This window comes from Megalops cyprinoides, chromosome 2 (assembly GCF_013368585.1).
Source record: "Megalops cyprinoides isolate fMegCyp1 chromosome 2, fMegCyp1.pri, whole genome shotgun sequence".
NCBI lineage: Eukaryota > Metazoa > Chordata > Actinopteri > Elopiformes > Megalopidae > Megalops > Megalops cyprinoides.
Genome location: NC_050584.1, coordinates 39,537,702 through 39,557,500, shown reverse-complemented (window position 1 = coordinate 39,557,500; position 19,799 = coordinate 39,537,702). Strand labels below are relative to the sequence as shown.

General features: G+C 44.4%; 1 protein-coding gene across 1 annotated transcript in view; it reads right to left on the bottom strand.

Moving 5' to 3' along the window:
- Positions 1–15,301, bottom strand: part of cdc34a (cell division cycle 34 homolog (S. cerevisiae) a) — a 17,117-nt gene extending 1,816 nt beyond the window's left edge. Inside the window, exons 1-5 of the mRNA XM_036521268.1 lie at positions 14,679–15,301; positions 2,520–2,606; positions 2,233–2,330; positions 853–987; positions 1–497 (exon numbers count right to left, since the gene is read on the bottom strand). The exon at positions 1–497 is cut by the window's left edge and continues 1,816 nt beyond it. Coding sequence (XP_036377161.1) covers positions 275–497; positions 853–987; positions 2,233–2,330; positions 2,520–2,606; positions 14,679–14,864 — 729 coding nt within the window. The 5' untranslated portion in view covers positions 14,865–15,301 and the 3' untranslated portion in view covers positions 1–274. The remainder of the gene's footprint in view (positions 498–852; positions 988–2,232; positions 2,331–2,519; positions 2,607–14,678) is intronic.
- Positions 15,302–19,799: the final 4,498 nt, after the last annotated feature.

Genomic DNA, 19,799 nt, shown 5'->3' with positions numbered 1-19,799 from the left:
ACCTCTGACAAAGAGTGGAAAGAGAAGAGCTGGGCCTTAATGTCTGTGTGCACCGTATGTGGTGGGGTATGTCAAAAGCAGGGGGGAGGGGGTTGTTCAACTCATAAACATTTAAAAATAAACACACAAGCATGGACACAAACTGTAGTCTTTTTGTTAACTGGATGTGGATTTAAGAAGCAGGCGTGGCTGTGGAGATCTGTGCAGGTCTGTATAGAGGGTACATATAGTTCGGTTCAGGGGGAGGGCACGGCAGGGGACAGGAGGGGGGGCGTCAGGACTCCTCCGTCCCAGAGTCGTCCTCGTCGTAGCAGCAGTCCCCGTCCTCGTCTGCGTCCTCGTCCTCCAGGTCCTCGTCGTCGTAGTAATCATCGTAGAAGAGGTTGGAGCCCTCATCGGCGGGGGGCGCCCGGGTGCGGACACAGTACTCTGCCAGGGTGGTGGGCACCTTCACCCCGTCCCGCTCTGCCTCTGCTTTGGTGGCCAGCACCTGTTTCCTGGGGGAGGGGGGGGGGGGGACAGCACTCACAAAAGGCACACAGGACAAATTTCCTAAAATACTCAACAGGCTTAATACAGGAGGAGGCACACTCCAACAACCATGAACCAATTGGCAGCTTGTACATGGTAACTACCAGCTACTATCATAAATGGTAGTTTCAGTTTACAACAGCACTGTTAATTTGTGTTGTCCTACTCTTCCATTAGTTTTACCAATTTAACCACTGTTACAGCACATGTAAACATTTATCAATATTTGTGACCAGCCCAAGAGTGGAACTTTTCCCACTTAAGGGCAAAGCAGCAGGGTGCAGCTTTATCACTGCGCTGGCTAGAGGGTTTGGCTCTCACCTGATGATCTCGGCATACTCGCGGTCCTTCCCCTTGCTGTCCCTCCACTTGCGGTACATGACGGAGGCATCCACGTTGGCCGGGGAGAAGGTGTTGGGCTCGTTGAGCAGAGAGATCACGCTCAGCAGGATTGTCCTGGAAGGGGAGGGGGGTCAGAGGTCATCCCAGGGGCAACCAATCACACGCGCCCAAGTAAGTGCATTTGCTGCCTCAGTGGCTTATTGATCCCAGAATGTTTTGAATGCAACAGACTGATGGGCAGGACTGTTGTTTACAATGTGCTGTGACAGCAGTTTGGCCTCACCAAAGGCAAACACAAATTTGACTTAGAGAGGAAAAAGTAAATGGCAAAACACAAAATGGAAAAGAAAAGGGGGATCGGAGTATCAACCACACCGAAGGCTCAACACCAGAACTGAACTGTCTCAAAGAGTATCATTCTAAAGCCATCCTTATTAGCCAGCTCAGTACAGAAGGAACTCTTTACTGTGATTAAAATTACATCTGACTGGAAGTTTTGTTTAGAAATAAACATCAACAAGGCAAGAACACATTAGCAAGAAAGAAGAAAAAGAAAATAAGCTTGAACCAACAACACAGAGTAGGTGGGTGAGGGTGATAATTTGATTGCTTTTCTGCTGTGCACTACCCCCATAAGTGTTACTCTCCCCTGGTCTCCTGCCATCCCTCTCTCTCTCTCCGGGCACAAACACGTGAAGCTATTTTTATTTACCGCTGTTGCTGAGCCAACCAGGGAGCACCAGTATAGCAATTATGGCTGTCATGAGAGGCGAGTGGGGGGGAGAGAGTGGAGGGGGGGTAGCGACACAGAAAAAAGGAAGAGCACACAGACAGCAATCAAGGAAAAAAGGAAGACGCAGTTTCAAGTAGCCTTAAATAAAACCCCTGTTCTGTGTTCACGATTGACCTGCCTGAACTGCCAAAACTACACGAAGAAATGACTAATCTGTCCCCATTTCATACATCAAATTAACCTGAACATTCGCAATCTCCCCCTTCGTGGAATTAGAATTACAAAAACCAAAATGATGTAAGCTCTGACGAATATTTTCAATCACTTAAACGGCACCCACTCAGCTGCACCATTTCACATGAAGAGCATCCGCTGAGCACATCCACCTGTGACAGCTCAACCAAATATTCCCTCCACACCCCCCCCCCCCCAGTCCAAACAGCCGCCCATTCTAGGCCACATGGACACGTTCCATGTTGACTGCAAAGCAGACGGGGGGGGGGGGGAGAGAACGGGGAGAGGGGTGGGGACAGAGGATGAGGAGAGGAGATGAAGGACGAGGAGGAAGGTACGGATCGCACAGACTGTGAGCGGGTGACGGCGAGGGGCAAGGGAGGGGCGCGCACCTGACGTTCTGTGTGGGGTTCCATCTCTCCGAAGGCAGCTCTCCGCTCTGCGGGTCGTCCACGGGGGGGTGCAGGATGGAGATGCACACGTCCCCGTTCTGCAAAAGGACACGGGGCTCAGAGCTCATCCGCGGCGCCGTCTACTCGCGTAACCGCAGAGCGCGCTCACAGTCATTAGCCACGGGCCGAGGAACGCCACAGCGCACCGCCGTTTGAGCATGGCGTAAAGGCAGCCGCAACGATTTAAGGCACGCTGCGGCTAGCTGTTCCATAGCAAAGCATCTTACCTCATAGATGTTGGGGTGCCACATTTTGGTGAGGAATCGGAAGGCAGGTGGAGAGTAGGGATAGTCGATGGGGAATTTGATGCGGGCCTGGAAGTGAGAAGATGCCAGTTAGTAACACAAGCAGTAGCTCACAGAAGAAAGGTGCCTACTGGTAGGACGCCTGAGCAGAAACCCATCAGAAACCCAAAAGCCTGGCCGTGACCACGCCATGTCTGCACTACGCTCATTCCTCACCAGAGTGGCAGGAATGAACCCTATTAACCCTTCCCAGGCCTGATCAATCAAGCTCTCAGAGCAGGATCCAGTACCGTGTCAGTGTGCAGGTCATGGAGGGAGTGCTTGTCCAGTGGTCCAGGAGTCCAAATACATCCTGATATTTATAGCACTCGTCCCTTTTAAAAAAGTAAGGCTCCACTGATCCTTAAAGGCAATACTGCCTCCCCCGACACAGTTTAAAAACAGTTCTACAGCAGTCCACCATGAATTATTATAATGTAATGATGGATTTTTTTTTTTATAAAACTCATGCCTGCCACATACAACTTATTACATAACATTTCACAATCAGACATAATATCATAATATATGAGCAATATTATTCTACTAAATGTTAATCAATGGCTTGCCTCATCAAACACTAAACAGAGAAAGCAGTGCCTCTCTGCTGAGGGTGTAAAGGCAGAGCAGTCTGCAGAGGATAAGATGCCTCCAGCTGTCGCCATGACAAGGACAGCCACCTGGACACACACACACACACACACACACACACACACACACACACACAGAGCTTTAATAAATCCCACACTGTCAGTGGTGACTGGAGCGTGGCGCCCCCTCGCCCCTGTCCCTCTTGGCTCAGGGTAGCCGGTGTGGGGGCGGCTCTGTCGCACACACATTGAAAGCTATCCTGCTGATCCCCTTCGGCAAATCGCTACGCTCGCTTGCTTCAGGGACGTTCAGTCACTGGGCGGTCTGCTGGAGCTCCAGCTCAGGCCAAGCAGCCATAAGGAGGTGGAGGAGGCCTGCAACTCGGGAGGGGGGCTGGACACATTGCACAGGGCCTCCGGCAAGGAGGGCAACAAACAAGTAAGCTGGTGCAGGTAACTACATTAAGCTTATTGAGAGGAGTCTCCTGTAAAGCGATACCAACTGCAGCATGTCGAGTATAGCCCTTACCATAAGAGACATTTTATACAAAGGAAACATTACCACCGAGAAACCCAGTACAGTGGTCAGTTATACAAGCTTCTGAAATCCCCATGTACGCAAACACAGAACACCACACCAGCAAAGCCTGAGACAAAAGTCAGAACTCACAGTCAACAGCTTAATGTCAGCATAAAGTTTCCTGTATGAACACCTCATAAAAGAATGGCATTCTAATGCGTTAAAAGAGCAAGCCGGAGGCTGAACAGGCAGAGGTATGGTACAGCTATTAGTGCAGGCTGGAGGTGCACCGTGTTCCCTAAAGGCACCAGCACAGAACACAGTTGCACTGTGTGGACATGTCTTCTGTTACTTAGGCCCTGAAAGCTTAACTCTCCACTCCATTTTCTAGGAAGAGGCTTATCAAAACATAAGCAGGGATAACTCAGAGGGCAGCAGTATTACATTAACACATAACTTATATAACCCCCCCAACACGCACACACACACGCGCACGCGCACACACGCACGCACACACGCGCGCACAGGCACACACACACACGCGCGCGCGCACACACACGCGCGCGCGCGCGCACACACACACGCGCGCACACACACACACACACATGCGCGCGCGCACACACACACACACACACAATCCTGTAAAGGCTTCCAAAAAAACAAAAGGAGTCAAACATCCAGACATTGTGAAAATTATGAAATGACAGTTCAGTGGAAAACAATGTCCCACCTCTTTTGTTTAAGTATCATATTCCTATTTTGATAGCAAGGCTGGAGCAGTACCTTTCCAACAGGAAGCTTTGTTTCCATGACACATTCTGGAAATACCGAGTACATCCTGCTACAAGGGGGCACAATAAGACAAAACCGCTGATGACAGACCTAAGAGGTATGAACAAAGGAAAACAACCCTCTCTCTCCGGTGCCTTAACTAACAATACAAAAAGAGCTCCTTTTCCTTATAAATGACCTAATGAGATAGGTAGGGAGGGTGTGTAATGCTACAACACGGCACTGTGCACCGTTTTGGGTGATGCCAATTACAATATTATTATATATTACTTCTATAGCACAGCTGAACTTGTATAAAAGAGGCGCAGATACACTGGTGTAGTCTGAACACAGAGGCAGGGAGTGGAGCAAAGCCCAGAGGGCCAGTGTGAAAAATCCCTCCGAGTTCCTGTGACCGTCTCCAGCCCCTGTCAGCAGCGCGAGCTGAAATCCCTGGCAGCCAGGCCGAGGCAGGGAGGGAGGGCAGCGGTGTGTGACAGCTGGGGCGAGCCGAGGAAACGCTCCCGCTCTCACTCCGGCGCCGCACGCGCCTCATTACCGGCCCAAAGAGGACCACAACACCCAGAACGCTCCGTTCCCATTGTTCCACGCTTTCCCCACGGCGTGACTGTGCCTTTAAAAGCACCGCAAGCGTTCCGAAGACCAAACGCATCGGCTGAGCCCGCTACCCTCCTTCTCCCGCTCCCCCCCCCCCCCCCCCGCCCCACTTCTGATCAAACCTCGTACCCCTACACATACACCCCTCCCCCCGATCCTCTCTACCTCCTTCAAAAGCAGCCACTCCTTGCCGCCCCAGTTCTCTTTGAAGTGGGGATCTCCAGGGAACCCTGTGAAAGAGCAGCAGCTTCTTTCAAGTAACAAAATAACAGGTAGGAAGGGGTCTGCAGCCTGCAACGTCAGCCTGCGGCAGTGTTGGGAACAGCAGCGATCGCCCAGCCACCCTCAGCACACGCTTATCTGAAGAGGAGATACCAGCGCTAATGTGTGACACAGTTCATCCCTAATGAGCTGAACAACAGAGATAGGGGAGTCCACATCTGCAGCCAAAACCGACTGAACGGCTCATCTCAACAGCCAAAAACAACATGAGCTCCGCCGGTCAACAGACACTTCCCAAAACGAATGCGTTCGTTTTGTCTTTCTTGGATGGTGACCTGAAAATGTCTTCAGCGCGCTTTGACTAGAGACTGTGCTCTGTGAAGACCCGACTCACGGGGAAGCAAAGCAGGTCAGCGCAGAACGAATCGTGCGGCTCCCCTGCGGTGCCTCTCACCCAATCCCCCCCCCCGTCTGTCGGCCCCCTCTCACATTCTCCGAGCTCTGCTAGTTTTGCTCAATGCAATGCGTATTATGAGAGAGAGAGAGAGAGAGAGAGAGAGAGAGAGAGAGAGAGAGAGAGAGAGAGAGAGAGAGAGAGAGATGTGCCTAAGAGGCCGCAGTGTGGCTTTGAGAGAGCACTGCGCATAAGCTTGTAGACAAGATCCTGACCCTTGACACAGAGAACCCCCAAGACCATTAGCAGACCCTCAGCCCAGGAACAGAGGGGCAGACAGTAATCTCATATCCAGCAGACATGTGTGTGGTGTATAGCTCACATGCATGGACATGGGGGTCCTCTGAACAGACATAATTAGGCTAATTGCCTCCTTTCCAAACGAACAACTATGAATGGAGACCAGGCCAAACATGGCCTCCGGTTTTGAAAAAAGGCCATGAACTGTATGAAATATAACAGCCCCGTTGTAAAAAGTAATGAGGCCAATAGGGTCTGATGCTGTTATGGGTCACAGTGGACCGCCCCCCCCCCCCCCCCCCCCTCCCCGCCGCCCATTTAAACAGTGCCACTGCACGGGCTTCAATTCACCTTGAGGCTGGCTTGTTTTTCACAGACGCTTGCGGACGTTAACTCGAGCTGGGGCTGAGATGGTGCGCTGTCAGAGCCGGAGTGTGAAACATGACTCCCCTCCTGCGCAGCGTAGCTCACACTGACTCCTCTCCTCTCTGCAGCAGCTGCAGGCCTGAGCCAGCTCACACTGGGCCTCCCGAGGGGCTACACACCCAACACCCATCACCCCCCAGGGCAATCCCATCCGCACGCAGCCAGCTGCACTGACAACACACAGCATGAGCCAGCTTACGCACACATCCCCTGCCACACATTCCATGTTCTCCACTTTCACACGTTCTAAGACGAGGAGCTTGCTTTTCAACACTACTGCAATATGTCACATCTCTGTGACATGGGGCATGGTGTTAGGTTTTTAATTCAGAAGTGCACTAACAGCAACAAGTAGTTATGACTTCTTTGAACTGGTATGCTGTAGCTTTCCTAACACAAATCAGACTGACGGGACATGCCCCCCCCCCCCCCCCAAACATATGATATTACTGAATGTTCCACCACTGCTATCATCCCCAACTGAGATTGGACTGTGTTCAAATTCTCAAGCCTATAAGAGTATGACTCATAATGTGTATACAACTGAACGCATACACACACACACATCTACCATCACCATAAGAAAAATTAAAACATCCCGTCTTAGGATTATACACACACCACACCTCAGAGAGACTTCTACGCATAGTAATACATTTTGCTATTCTTAGGAGCGATGTCATGCACAGGAGGCTACGCTCAGCCTCTCTTGCAGTTCGCAGACGGACGTCATACTTCCACATCACATGAGGCAAGCGAGCTGTGCCCCTGGCTTTATTCAATGGTGACATTCTGGCCCCACCTCTGACTCCGCCTCCAGCAGCAACAGTGGCCCATTCCCAGCAGTGGCACTTTACTGGAGTTACATTACACCCACAACGGCGTGTTGAGTTTCAGGATAAAGGGCTGGCTGCCTGGCTTTTCAAGGGCACGGCTGCCAGAGACAGCTAATAGGATTGATGGTGCATTACTGGGCATAGAGACAGCGTTGTCCCAGAGAAGAGGAGTCAACACGTGGGCTCGAGGACTAGAGATGGAGCGGTCATTTTTAAACAACAGGGGCTGAGGGGCAGAACTCCCCTGGGCATGAAAAGTCGCCACATTCATTAAAGCGGTCACTGCTCTCTCTCTCTCTCTCTCGCTGGTTAGGCCATTCTATCGCTCATGTTCCCGGGTCACTCAGGGTTGCCATGCTGATCCGCTGTCATTTTCAATCGATCTAGTCCGAGGACAGAGTGTAAACAAGAGAGCCAGCATGTACTAGAACGAACCCCTACAATGAACAGTCACTGTTCAAAGGAACTTTAGCAGTGGGTCAGTATGGGATCACCAAAGGGAGAAGAATGCAACCGCCATTTAAAGGGGAATACAAGCAAAAAAAATTAAGTTTTCTGTATCACTGTAATCATTTAAAGAGGAAAAACAACTTGCATGATCCATTCAACTGAGATTTGCCAATTTCCCACGAAGCGCTGCCACATTGGTGTCATGGGATTACGACACAACCAGGGGTTTGCCCATGGCAGAGTTCCTTAGATATGGACTCATTTCCTGGCATTTGCAATCTCTTAAAGTATTTTCATCTCTCTACAAATGAGCCTTAGGGCTGTCAACCAAGCAGGACAGGGAATTCTTGGGGACTAATCTTAATGTTTTCAGTGCAGGACCCAGGGGGAAGCAGAGAGGGCAAGGAAGCTGTCCTTCTTAACAGTCAATATGTTCAGACCAAACTTCCTCCTTACTTCACCCTCTGCAATCAATAGCTGTAAAGGTGACAGTAACACAGGTAGGGCAGTGCTAGGGGTCATTTCTAATTTAGCTGGCCCAAAGAGGTATTGTAGAGCCACATACAATCCATGCCAACTTATCATAACTAAAAATACTGCACTGGTAATCAATTACAACAAAACACCCACCAGAAGTCTGTGGAAAAAAATGATACAGCCAAGCGGCTGCACAATTATCATCTCCTAGAGCTTCCATATTCATTAGCTGGTATTATATGCTCTGTCTTAACAGCTGCTGTGTAGAAGCAGAGTGAAGCGCAGCTGCTGCAGCTGGTTGAGAGTCAGGTGTTCCTGCAGAGATTCAATGAAAACGCGAAGCTCAGATTTTAAACTGCCCCAAGCAAACACGACAGTCTAGTCACCCCAGAACACAGTGAGAAGGAGGTGTATGTGAACAAGATGCCTGAGTAGAATCATGTTTATAGTCATGGCTGTGAATGACAGAAACCTAATGAGCGAAGTTATTCAAAAGAATTCTGCCGTGAGGGGGTGCCCTCACTCACCTGCCACACAACTTGGGTGTTACACGCCTGGCAATGCGCCTTTGGTACACAATGAAAAATCACCGCTCTGAATAATGGCACGGGTAAGCCCTCCAGGCAGTTAGGCCTAAGAAACTCATCATGTTCAACCACCATGTTATAATCAGTCTGCACATGCACGCCAAGCCAAACACACCAGGTGAAGAGATCATACAGAATGTCTTTAGCTGTGGCAAGAGAGCGAGGACATATTTGATTCATCTACACACCCACCCCAACAGTCAACAGAATCACAGCAAGAATAACGACACAGCTGGCAACCTGACAGAAACAGGCAACTCCGACTTATGGTAAGGGCTTTATAATGTTACAGAGCAGCATCAATGCCTAGTGGGTGGCACCATGTGGCACTGTGATTGTTACTCCAAACTGTTAGCCCAAAGATGGTAACACACTGCGCAATCTCCCAATTTCGGAATTCATGTGGCGTTGACCCTGACTCCTACAATTCTACAGCAGCCTTCTCCAAGTGTGTGTCAGGTTAACTTGCAGGGCACTCACGATTTTCAAGAATCGTAATAAAGAGCGACACTACACTTAATGCTAATGGAAAACAAGATGATACACTCAACTCACAGCATGATCGTTTCATTAAACGGAGTTCACAATTCAAAATTATAATGACATGACGGAAATCATGCCAATAGGAAAACAAAAATATAACGCGACTGAACATGTTCTTTTTCTGTTCTATATACAAATCAAATGAGTTGTGGCAGTACAAATTCAATCTTATTCAAAATAAAATAGGATACTTGTTAAAAAATTATACATTTATAAGGAATAGGAAGGGTATATGTATACAGATTTGAATTCAAATTTTTCCATCTCAGTCTAGTCAGAACAGCTTGCTACTCTGCTGTCTTTCTCAACTAACAGTATTCTCACATGGTGGGGCTAATAGTAAGAAGCAGTTCAACTGGCTACAAAAAGGCAAACCGCATTCAAGAAGACTGATGGACAGAACAGGTAAAGGGGTTAAAAATTCTCTCAGCCAGGAGGTAATTTTATTTCGCTACATGTTCGCTACTAAACTTTTAATCATTTTTTTAATTTCACAAAATTAGCTGACACTGATGTTTAAGGAAGTTTTTTTCTTACTGAAGTATAGTGAAAATGTATATTCCATGAAAGTTGTTGTCTTCTCAGCATCACATCATCTTACTGTGGGTGACAAAAATGACAAGAAAACATCTCTATGATCTATAGTTGCCTTATGATACCTAGTTCCCCAAACTGGATCCACCTGCAACTTACAAGCAAGCATAACATACATTTATAAAAATCACACAATGCTAAATATAGAGCTCTCCCCATTTATAAGAATAGAGGGTGATCAAAAATACTGGGGCGGTTATTCTTTTACCTGCACTGAGTAGATATTCAAACAATCTCCTGATAAGAATCATTCTAGGCTCACTTGCATGTAGCCTAATCTGATACTCACTTGAGTACAATGGTGCGGAATAGGTGAGAAAAGAGCACCACAAACAAGGAGAAAATGCCAATTCCTAAGGTGCCATGTGAGATCAAACAGTGACAGTACCATAGCACTGTAACCCACACAGCAGCAATTATCATGGACCCATTCAAAAATAATCAACGTGCATAAAAGTACAATGTTATATTTGAAAGAACTTTGTTATAAATATTAACAGTGCCAGAGCAAGTGATTCACATGGTGACACTCAAAGAATGAAGGTCATTTTTATTTCATTTACTAAAGGACTATACAAAAATACATTGAAATACATTTTGTTCCATGTTCAAAAACCTAAGAACATCACTCTCCCGTTTCACCAATTCATGTGCATTTTTACTTCAGCATCAACTTCCTGCATGAATCAAGGACTGAGGTGCAGATTGACCTCATCACAAAGGAATAATGTTAACTAAATTTAAAAGCACTTCCAGCACATAAAGGCTCCATCACACATGGTACCATGGATTCATTCTGGGACATTCTTTTGGCAGGATGTCACAAAATGACACCATTTAACACATTCACTAGTAAACAAGCTTACATACCTTAAGCTGATCTGAACACATGACTTTTCCACATTTCAAACATGTTGCAAACATGTAACAAAAATGTGTGAAACAAACTTGTGAAACGTGACCGAAGCAGCTGCACTGTATGTGTATAACTCATCGGGCTTTTAATTCTATACAATACACATCAATTCAATGTGTGATTAAAGTTAACATGGAAATAGGACACATGCTTGTACTCCAAAGGTCTTTTATAATGTTCAACAGCACAATATCACCTACGAATGAATGGATGTGTGTAGAGCCATTCAGTTGAAAACTGAAAACTTTCTGCAGACTGTAGCCAGGTTCAAAGCAGCCTATTCTGTAAGCCGCCAGAAACCATATTCATCTACAGTGGAAAATGGCTGACCATCTAGTCCAACAAAATCCACGTTTAATGTTCTTTTTTGCACATGGATTGTCTTCATATAATTGGTCACAACACTGCAATGAAAGCTGCATAGACAGCTGTTCTTTGTAAAGCAGACCACCAGCTTTATAGAACAAAATGAAATGAACCAAGAAAAACGTGTTTTCCAAAAACAGCTAGCTAAAGTAAATGTCAGTTTTACCTATGCATATCCCCCAGATAAGCATTTCACAAATACACAATTTCACCACAAAATTTCTCTTATTGTGGTTCATCAATCAGTCAAAAGGGCAATACCATCCTACAGGATATTTGAACTAGTTTTCAACTATATGCTCTTGTATGTTTCACCAGACTAAAATTGGAAAACTGGTTACAGTAGTTGGACAGGGTTGAACGAGTCATGACATAGCTATGGATTTCACAGCCAAGCTGTGCATTCCTGGGCAAACAATGGAATCTCACACAGCACCAGCATGCACATAGGCTCACACTCAAGAAGGGCTTCTTGCTGGCACTGAGAAAGATAAGGACAAAATCCAGGGCCCCCAGGTCTACTCTAAAGTCTTAATGAAGCAATTAAAGGAGACTGAGCCTCTTTAAAGATGTTAAATAACACAAGTTCAATTTCCAGGCCTTTGCTTCAGTATAATGAGTGGGTATATCAGAAGGTAGAGGTGAGGGAAAGAGTGATGCAGAGATAAGCAACTGTGCACCATAGCACACCAAAATGTACATTGTGACCTGCAGCTGGGAAAACAACATGGAGTCCGAGTGGAACAATTAAAATCGGTCAAAGCAAACCTCTTATTTTCAGGGACTTCTGGCATTTCAGACAGACAGTCTGAATATAAAGAGATCTGTCAATATTTCCACTTTCATTTCCATTTGAACCACTGATAGACTTTTGTTTGACGAATATTACACTAGGCAAAAACACGTGCAATTAAAACTTAAGATGTAATACCGCCATATCAAAGCATAAAGTACTTCCGATTCTCCATTTTATCTGAGTACAAGGTTACAGTACAATGCTAAATTTAAGCAGAGTATACTACCAGGAGGGTGAATTTACGATGAACTATAACTCCAAACTTGTCCCTTCTCTTCAGCTACCAACTAATGAATGATCACTCTGGCGAAAAAAAATAAGTAAACAAATTTTGAACTTTAGTCATACTGACCTACTTTCTTCAACCGACTACCTGTGGAACAAAACCCTTGGCCATTTCTACCATGCCTGAATATTAATGTCTTAAGTATTCTCAAATTGACCGATTAACACCCCTTCTTTAACACAGTAGCGTCAGCCACATCAACCCTCACTTGCCAGAACCGTGCCACCCTAACTCCAAGGGTAATTCATTGACGGTAATGTTATCGCACGACAGTCTCGAAACTGTTTGAGGCGAACCCCTGCATTTACTCTGTGAAAACGATGGTGATCGATGTATTCCACGCTCATGGTTATATTCATACAACGAGGCGCAACAATGCAAATGATTGTCACATTGTTGTTTTTAATATACTTCAAATATTTCAAACATACTTTAATATGTTTGAAAAACAGCCTCGTCAGTCAAAGCTAGTGACTGTCGAAGTTTTGATTAAGAGAACAGTCACCTCAGTTCTCGCAACGCCCCACTTGCGCAATGTTCACTGGCTGATCTGCTAAATTCGCGGTGGCGAACAATACGCCAGGCTGTTGGGATTCTGAATCACAAGAAACTGTTAAATCCACACAAGTGTAGGGATGAATTGGGCAAACAAATAACAGACTTGCCTCGGGCAACTGTAAGGCGGAGTGTAGCTTACTGTAGGCTACACCACCCCCTGTTGCCGGGCAAAACAGAAGGCATGCAAATTCTGTCACACAAAGCTTACACACATACAGCTAGCCATCTCGCTGCTATATAGGAAACAAAGAACAGTAGCTATCAGTTTTCCACATGTTGTTGTGAATAGGGCTAATAAGAACACATGACATAACGTATGTGACTGGCTACATAGGACTGAAGTGGCAAGCTCGGTACGGTCCTCAGTATTACAAGACAACAAAACGTGATTTCGATGTAGCTAGATTGCTAGCTATCCAACTGGAGGGCTATTACCTAACGGTATAGATAACTCCTTTGCGTGAAGTTGGTTTTTAACTCCCAAGTTTATTGTCTAACTAATACCAAAGGCCACATCGTGACCACAAAGCATTAAGTTTGTTGACAGCCACGAAAACTACCGACAAGGCCCAGCTACTTCCCCTCTTTGTTTAAAGAGAAATTTCGACAAAATACAAACAGGAAAAGCTTTACGCGCACAGACTGTAGCTAGACTACATTAATCAGAAAGACGGCTGGCTACCTAGCCAACTACCATTTATGAAACATCTAGTATTTAAAAAGCTATCTTGTTAGTTAGCTAGACTTGTCACGATAATTGATTAAATCTTGCTAATAGCACGCGTCTTTTCAAACAATGGGTGTCCGACTACCATAGCTAGCATTGTTGGATCGGAAAATGTGAGTGTTGATTTCCAATTAAACAGGCCAGTTTAAGTCTACACAAGCTACTGGATTGATAAACCCTGCAAGAACAAAAGAGTTCGATAACTATGTAGGTTACAAAGACGAGCTACAGCTAGCTACGTCGTTTCGGCCCAGTAAATACAAAAGGAAACTAGCCAGCAATACCAAAACTGGTTTGGGAAGTTGGTATTGTTTTGTTCAGAGACAGAACAACAGAGAGGGCCAAAGTGACAACGCAAGCAGTGCGTTAAGCGGAGTAGCTCTCTTTCCAGCTGGCTACTCAGACTTTTCAAAGGAATTGTGATTCTATTAGCTACCCAACTACCTTACCTAGCTAACTAACCAAACTAGTGAGCAAGATACCTAAAAACCTAATGCCAAACAAAGGTATACATAGTAAGCCAATTAATTGAATAAAACTGGCTGAATATGGTGGGTAAGATAAACACGAAGCAAAGAATGTCTTTGGTTAACAATGAAAAATAACACGCTGGAAAAATATCAAACAAAGGGTCTTAGCTAGTTAGCTGGTTAGCCAACAAAGGTTCTTTCATCAGAATATCAGCCAGTAACATTCTTAACGTTACATACAACTAGCTAGCTAAAGTTATCTACGTAGTTAGCAACCTAGTTATGTTACTGTAGAGTAATCTTATGTTGACAAAGTCAGAGAGAGCTAAAGCTAATTGAAATCAAGCTAACCCGCTGTCGGCAAAATCAGCAAACCAACAGTAACAGATTAGTTAGCATGCTAGCTGGATATCTGGCTATACATCACATTTAATCCTAACTGCCTACGTCATAAAATAAAGAATATGAAGCATTTCATACGGTAACCAGATAGCCAGCAATCATCAGCGTTTCTAACGTTAACTAAGTAGCTTTGTACAGTCACTTTCCAGATAACAGTTACGTGCGCAGTCGACAGAAAAGTTAGCTAGCTAGCTAAATGTGTTTTGTTCGCTAGCTACAAACAGCTTCCTCGTCTGCTAAAGCTAATACTCACCTTAAAATAACCCCCTTCGTAGTGGGTATTTGGGGGTCCAAAGATTGCTACTTCCCAGTTGTACAAGTCCGACTCGTCCACTAAAGTTATTTTGAACCCTTCAACGGGCTCTTCTTGAAGACTTTTCATCTCAAGCATTAATGCCTTTTGGGAACTCGCTACATGATGATGTCCATGTTGAGCCATATTCAGCTACGATCTGGCCAGCTAAATAAATACCGCGAGCCTTTGAAAAACCGAGTTAACTAGCTAGCTACAGAGTTAAATTAACTAGACAGAAACGTCCTTTGTTTCTTTGGCTCGTTTGCTCCCTACGTTCACAGTTTATAGTGTCCTCCACAATGATGAAACAAACCCGTAAATCACTCGTTGACAACCAAAAACCCGTCGAAGCTCGCTAGGCTAGGTGTCCTCACGAATCTGTCGTCTGCTTTCTCCCTCGTTTAGCTCCCGAAGCAGACAAATGTGTCCAGAACAAATCCGAGCCAGATTCTAACAACTATGTATAAGAAGAAATGTAATCTGGTGTAGAAATAAAGTAAACAACAAAAATAAATAAATAAATGAACGGACGTCCGGCTGGGTAGAGATATCTCTCCCTCTCCAATTTGCAGCTGCTACTATATGTGTCGCTCTTAATGTGCCCCCTGCAACAAGACTCAAGTAACCAATACGATTGGCAAGTTACAGTGCTTTCTGGGAAATGAAGTTCATAAATAGTCCAATCGCTCTCTACATTACTGCACAGTAAACACGACTTAGTTCTCCATCCCCCACTAGCTTGGCGGTATGATAGGGTTGTGTTGGTAAGAGTCAGTGAGTTGTTTGTTAAATCTTTCTCAAAAAGTTACAATTAAGTAACTTTTAAGTAATTAGCAGCCTCTCACACCTGGAACAGACAACATGATTACACTGACCGGAATCTGGCAACTTAAGTTCATTTCTGGCGCAAACGCTACGTATATAGTCCAGCGTTTCCCAAACCTCTCCTGGAGGACCCCTTGTCCTCTGTCCTGCATGTTTTAGATCGCTCCCTGCTCCAGCACAGCTGATTCAAATTATCAACTCGTTATGAACTCCTGAAGCTGCTTAATAACAAACTGATCATTTAAATTAGCTGTGTTGGAGCAGGGAGAGATCTAAAATATGCAGGACAAGGGGTCCTCCAGGAGAGGTTTGAGAAACGCTAAGTAGCCAATCCGAGTCTGAACCAGATTACAAATACAACATATATTTCTGGCAGTATTATATTACACTGCATAATAGTATAACATGCACTAACTGTAAAGCTTTTGTAAATATCTTTGGTGATTCCTTACTATTTCTCTCTCATCTGTTTTGAGTACTGTGGTGTAACTGCTGCTCCCCTGCTACATTGCCTGTTGTTCTTTATTGCCCACCAGGACCTTTCAGGAGTTTTATGGATGAGTTGGGGATCCTGCTGAGCTCTTTCCCAGATGATGGGACCCCACTGATTATGCTGGGAGACTTCAACATTAAATTAGCTAGTTCCACATCTACTGGCTTCCTCTCCCTGCTCAAGTTCTGTGATCTCACCTGCAACAATCATCCTCTGCTGATAAAGCAGGCAACCAGTGACCTTGTCTTCCTTTTTCCTCCACAACTACACTACAGCCACTTTCATGGCGAACCCCCTCCAATTCTACCATCCCTGATTAATTTCCTTTCCTCCTTCTCCTTTCTTCTGAACCCCTCCTTTTCACTCCCACCCTCACTATGCATAATCTTTCCTTATGGATTCTGATCCTCTCGTCTCTCCTCCGAGCCATCTCACACAGTCTCCTCCCTTTCATCTCTTTCCTGAGCAGTGGCACCCTAACCACCGGCTGTGTTCCCTCTGCATTGATGCAAGCCCATGTCAGACCCCTGATCAGGAACGAAGGACTCCTTTGCTTCAGTACCCCTTGAATTTGCTGTTTCTGATCAAATGTCCCATTCTCTCTTTTGGGATGATTTGTTTGACCCCAAGCAATCCAGTTATACAGTCACTGTTCTTCTCTCCATCTGCTATCTTTTGAAACAGTTGCTGTCCACCCTTGCAGTGATGGGTATCTCAGGCAGTGCCCTCAGATGGATTATATCCTACTTCTCCAGAAAATCCTTTATCTATCACTGTTTTGCTGATGACACTCAACTGTTAAATTCACCCTCACTCCTCTGACACACAGGTCTCATCATGTGTCATGCATGTATCTCACTGACTGCATCTCAACCTGTAGTGACTATTACCGGAGGCTCAACTGCCGCTCTAAAGAAGAGTGTATGACATGTATACATATACGTGGATTTAATTATTAGTTATTCCTGGGGAAAACGGAATTACAAAGAATTTTCAACTTGGATGTCGTAGTGGATTGTGTTTAACAGAATCCCTGGATTCTTAAAAAGTTGTTATAAAAAGTTTTCATACTCAAATCAGGTTCATAATATTGTATAACTGGATGTCCTTTAACAAGGTATGGATCCTCTGTTGTTTCCCTTAGCAAAATGAATGACTACTTATTTTTAAAACTGCACAAACAAAAGGGGTTGTCTCCTGATTAATTCAGTACTGGAATTCAAACAGAAGAAAAAGAGGAATCAGTTTTGTATAAAACTGCTTAGGAAGTAGAGTCCCCCAAGGATCTGTGTTGATACCTTTTCTCCTTTTTATATACTGTATTGAAATGACCCGGGTAACAAGAATACTAGGAAAGTCATTAAATTGGCTGATTGCACCAAGCTAGCAGGAAAAGAAAATCTGAAAGTAATTTAAATATCTTAAGTTTTGAAATGATCCAAGTCTGAGGCAGTAATATTTTATTGGAGCCACATAGTTTGTGCCCTCAATGTGAAAGTGGTTAGGCATTGTAGTAGTTTGAGTTCTGCCAGGATCAAGAAACTCACTGATGAGCCAAATGAGTGCGGAGATGTATAACAAAACACTAAGAGTGTAAGTCAAAGGCATATACACTTAAATTATATAAGGCCCCAGACCATATTTACCATACAGTGTTCAGCTTTGGTTCATTCACAAAAAGAAACAGAAGCTTCAGAAAAAGTAAGGAAGCTATAGAGGAAGACAAGACCCAGTTCCCAGTGTTAATCAAGATCAAGAGAGACTGAAAAGACTTAACCTGTTTGGTCTTAGTGAAAGGAGGCTGGCATAAGGTCAGTTTGTATTGTTCCAAATTGTTTAAAGGGATGAATAAGGTGGACCACAGAGGGTCTTCCAAATTAACTTGTGTGAACAGAAACAGAGAACATAGAAGGACATGGTGTGATTTTCACACTGATCTTACTGACATGTTACTTACTAGGTTATTTGTATATTGGATTTGCCACCATATCATAGAATCCATATTCTGTGAAAAGTTTGCCTCAGTATAAATATGTACCTATTAGAGGACGGAAACATGATGTTAGCCATTGTGGTTAGGGTGGGGGGGGGGCTTGAGGCTACTACTATGTTTATTTCTTTAATGTATGTAGTGGAGATTTGGGTTCAAAATAAAATACTTAAAAGGTCACAAAGAGGCTAAAAGAAGCAGCTAATATAAAACACCAGACCTAGATAAAGGTTCCTTTCCATACATGATGTTGCAAAAGCATGTACCATATTTTAAAGGATGTAAAAGAAATTGTGAACGTAAAATGTAAGATGTTTAGTGTTACAGCAAACTTTCCTTTGATTAGTTAAAAGGGTATGACATGATTGAAGCAACGTTATTACCAAAGCATTTAGCCTCGTATTGCTCAACATTATAAATTGGTTGTTAATTTTGTTGTGGAAAAACCTGAGGGCTACATATGATGAAATGACAGGCAGTGATTACAAGCCCAAACTGGAAGAGCAGCTCCCAAACAGAAGAAGAAAACACATAAATAGGTCAAAGCCACCTTAAAATTTGCAATGACGTAGTTTTAATTTTTTTTTTGTTGAAATTTTGCTCGTGGCAAGGTATGTTGTCGTAATTGTCGTACATGTTTTTTCTTTCATGTGCCACGACCTTTGACCTTAAATACATTTTAACATTATAAACTCTAACTATGGAATAGGGAGGTACTTGTCACTACAATTCTTTTGTTGTTACTGAACTATATGGTTTGTGTTATCAATGACAAAATTTGTGATCAAACATCTTAATGTGCATATAAATGTCAGTAACCTAGATCTTCCTTTAATTACTAGGTATTGAAGACTTAAAGTACTGTCTGCACCTCTTATTCTGAAGTCACACCCTCCTGCTCTCACTCCGACCAACCAAGATTCTAGATGTAGAATCAAGGAAGAAAGCTCCCAACAACACCCCTGAAGGACCAACTAGCATGGCAGATCGCATGGATCTTCTGAGCCAATCGTCTACAGCCGGCTCAGACTGCAGTAGGCTTAAGAGATAAGCTAATGACAATAAGTGTGCACGTTTGAATGCTTCACTGCCAGCTTTGCAGGACCTGGAGGTTGCAGGATCCTCTCTCTTTTCAAGTGCGTGTTAGCTGACAATCACAATATATTCATATCTTGATTTCCACCCGGGCACTGCAACCCGTTGTCTATTTGAATATACCAGAAATACCCCCCCCAACACACAGACACACACACATATACACACACTCTAACCAACAGACAGAAAGCAGGCAAGACAGAACATAAGATATCAGAGGGATAATCACGTCTATATACAAGAGCTTTCAACCCCTTTCGGAAGTACAAGAGAAGCATTAAAAAATTAAGGCGATGAAAAGATTGTTTCGCATCATACGTGGGAGTTTATTGGATCACCTTAACACAGGACTACAGCAGCTCACTTCTGTCTTCTTTATAAGGAATGTTAATAGTAAAGTATTCCTTCCTTTTTTCTTGGTTTATTTCTCTTAAACATATTACATCATATAGCTGGAAAACGGAGAAAAAAGGAATCGCACGGGACCTTTGTTTTGACAAAGAAAGAGTAAGAGCGACGGGAGTATATTCTACAGTCTTACAAGCCAAACCCAGCAAGAAAGATATTCACTACATTATACCAGAAGACAACTAAGACAAGGTGTTTCCGGTAACTTTGATTCAACTGCAATAAATGGCATATCTTCATTTATACTTTGAACTGGATACCCTTCCTC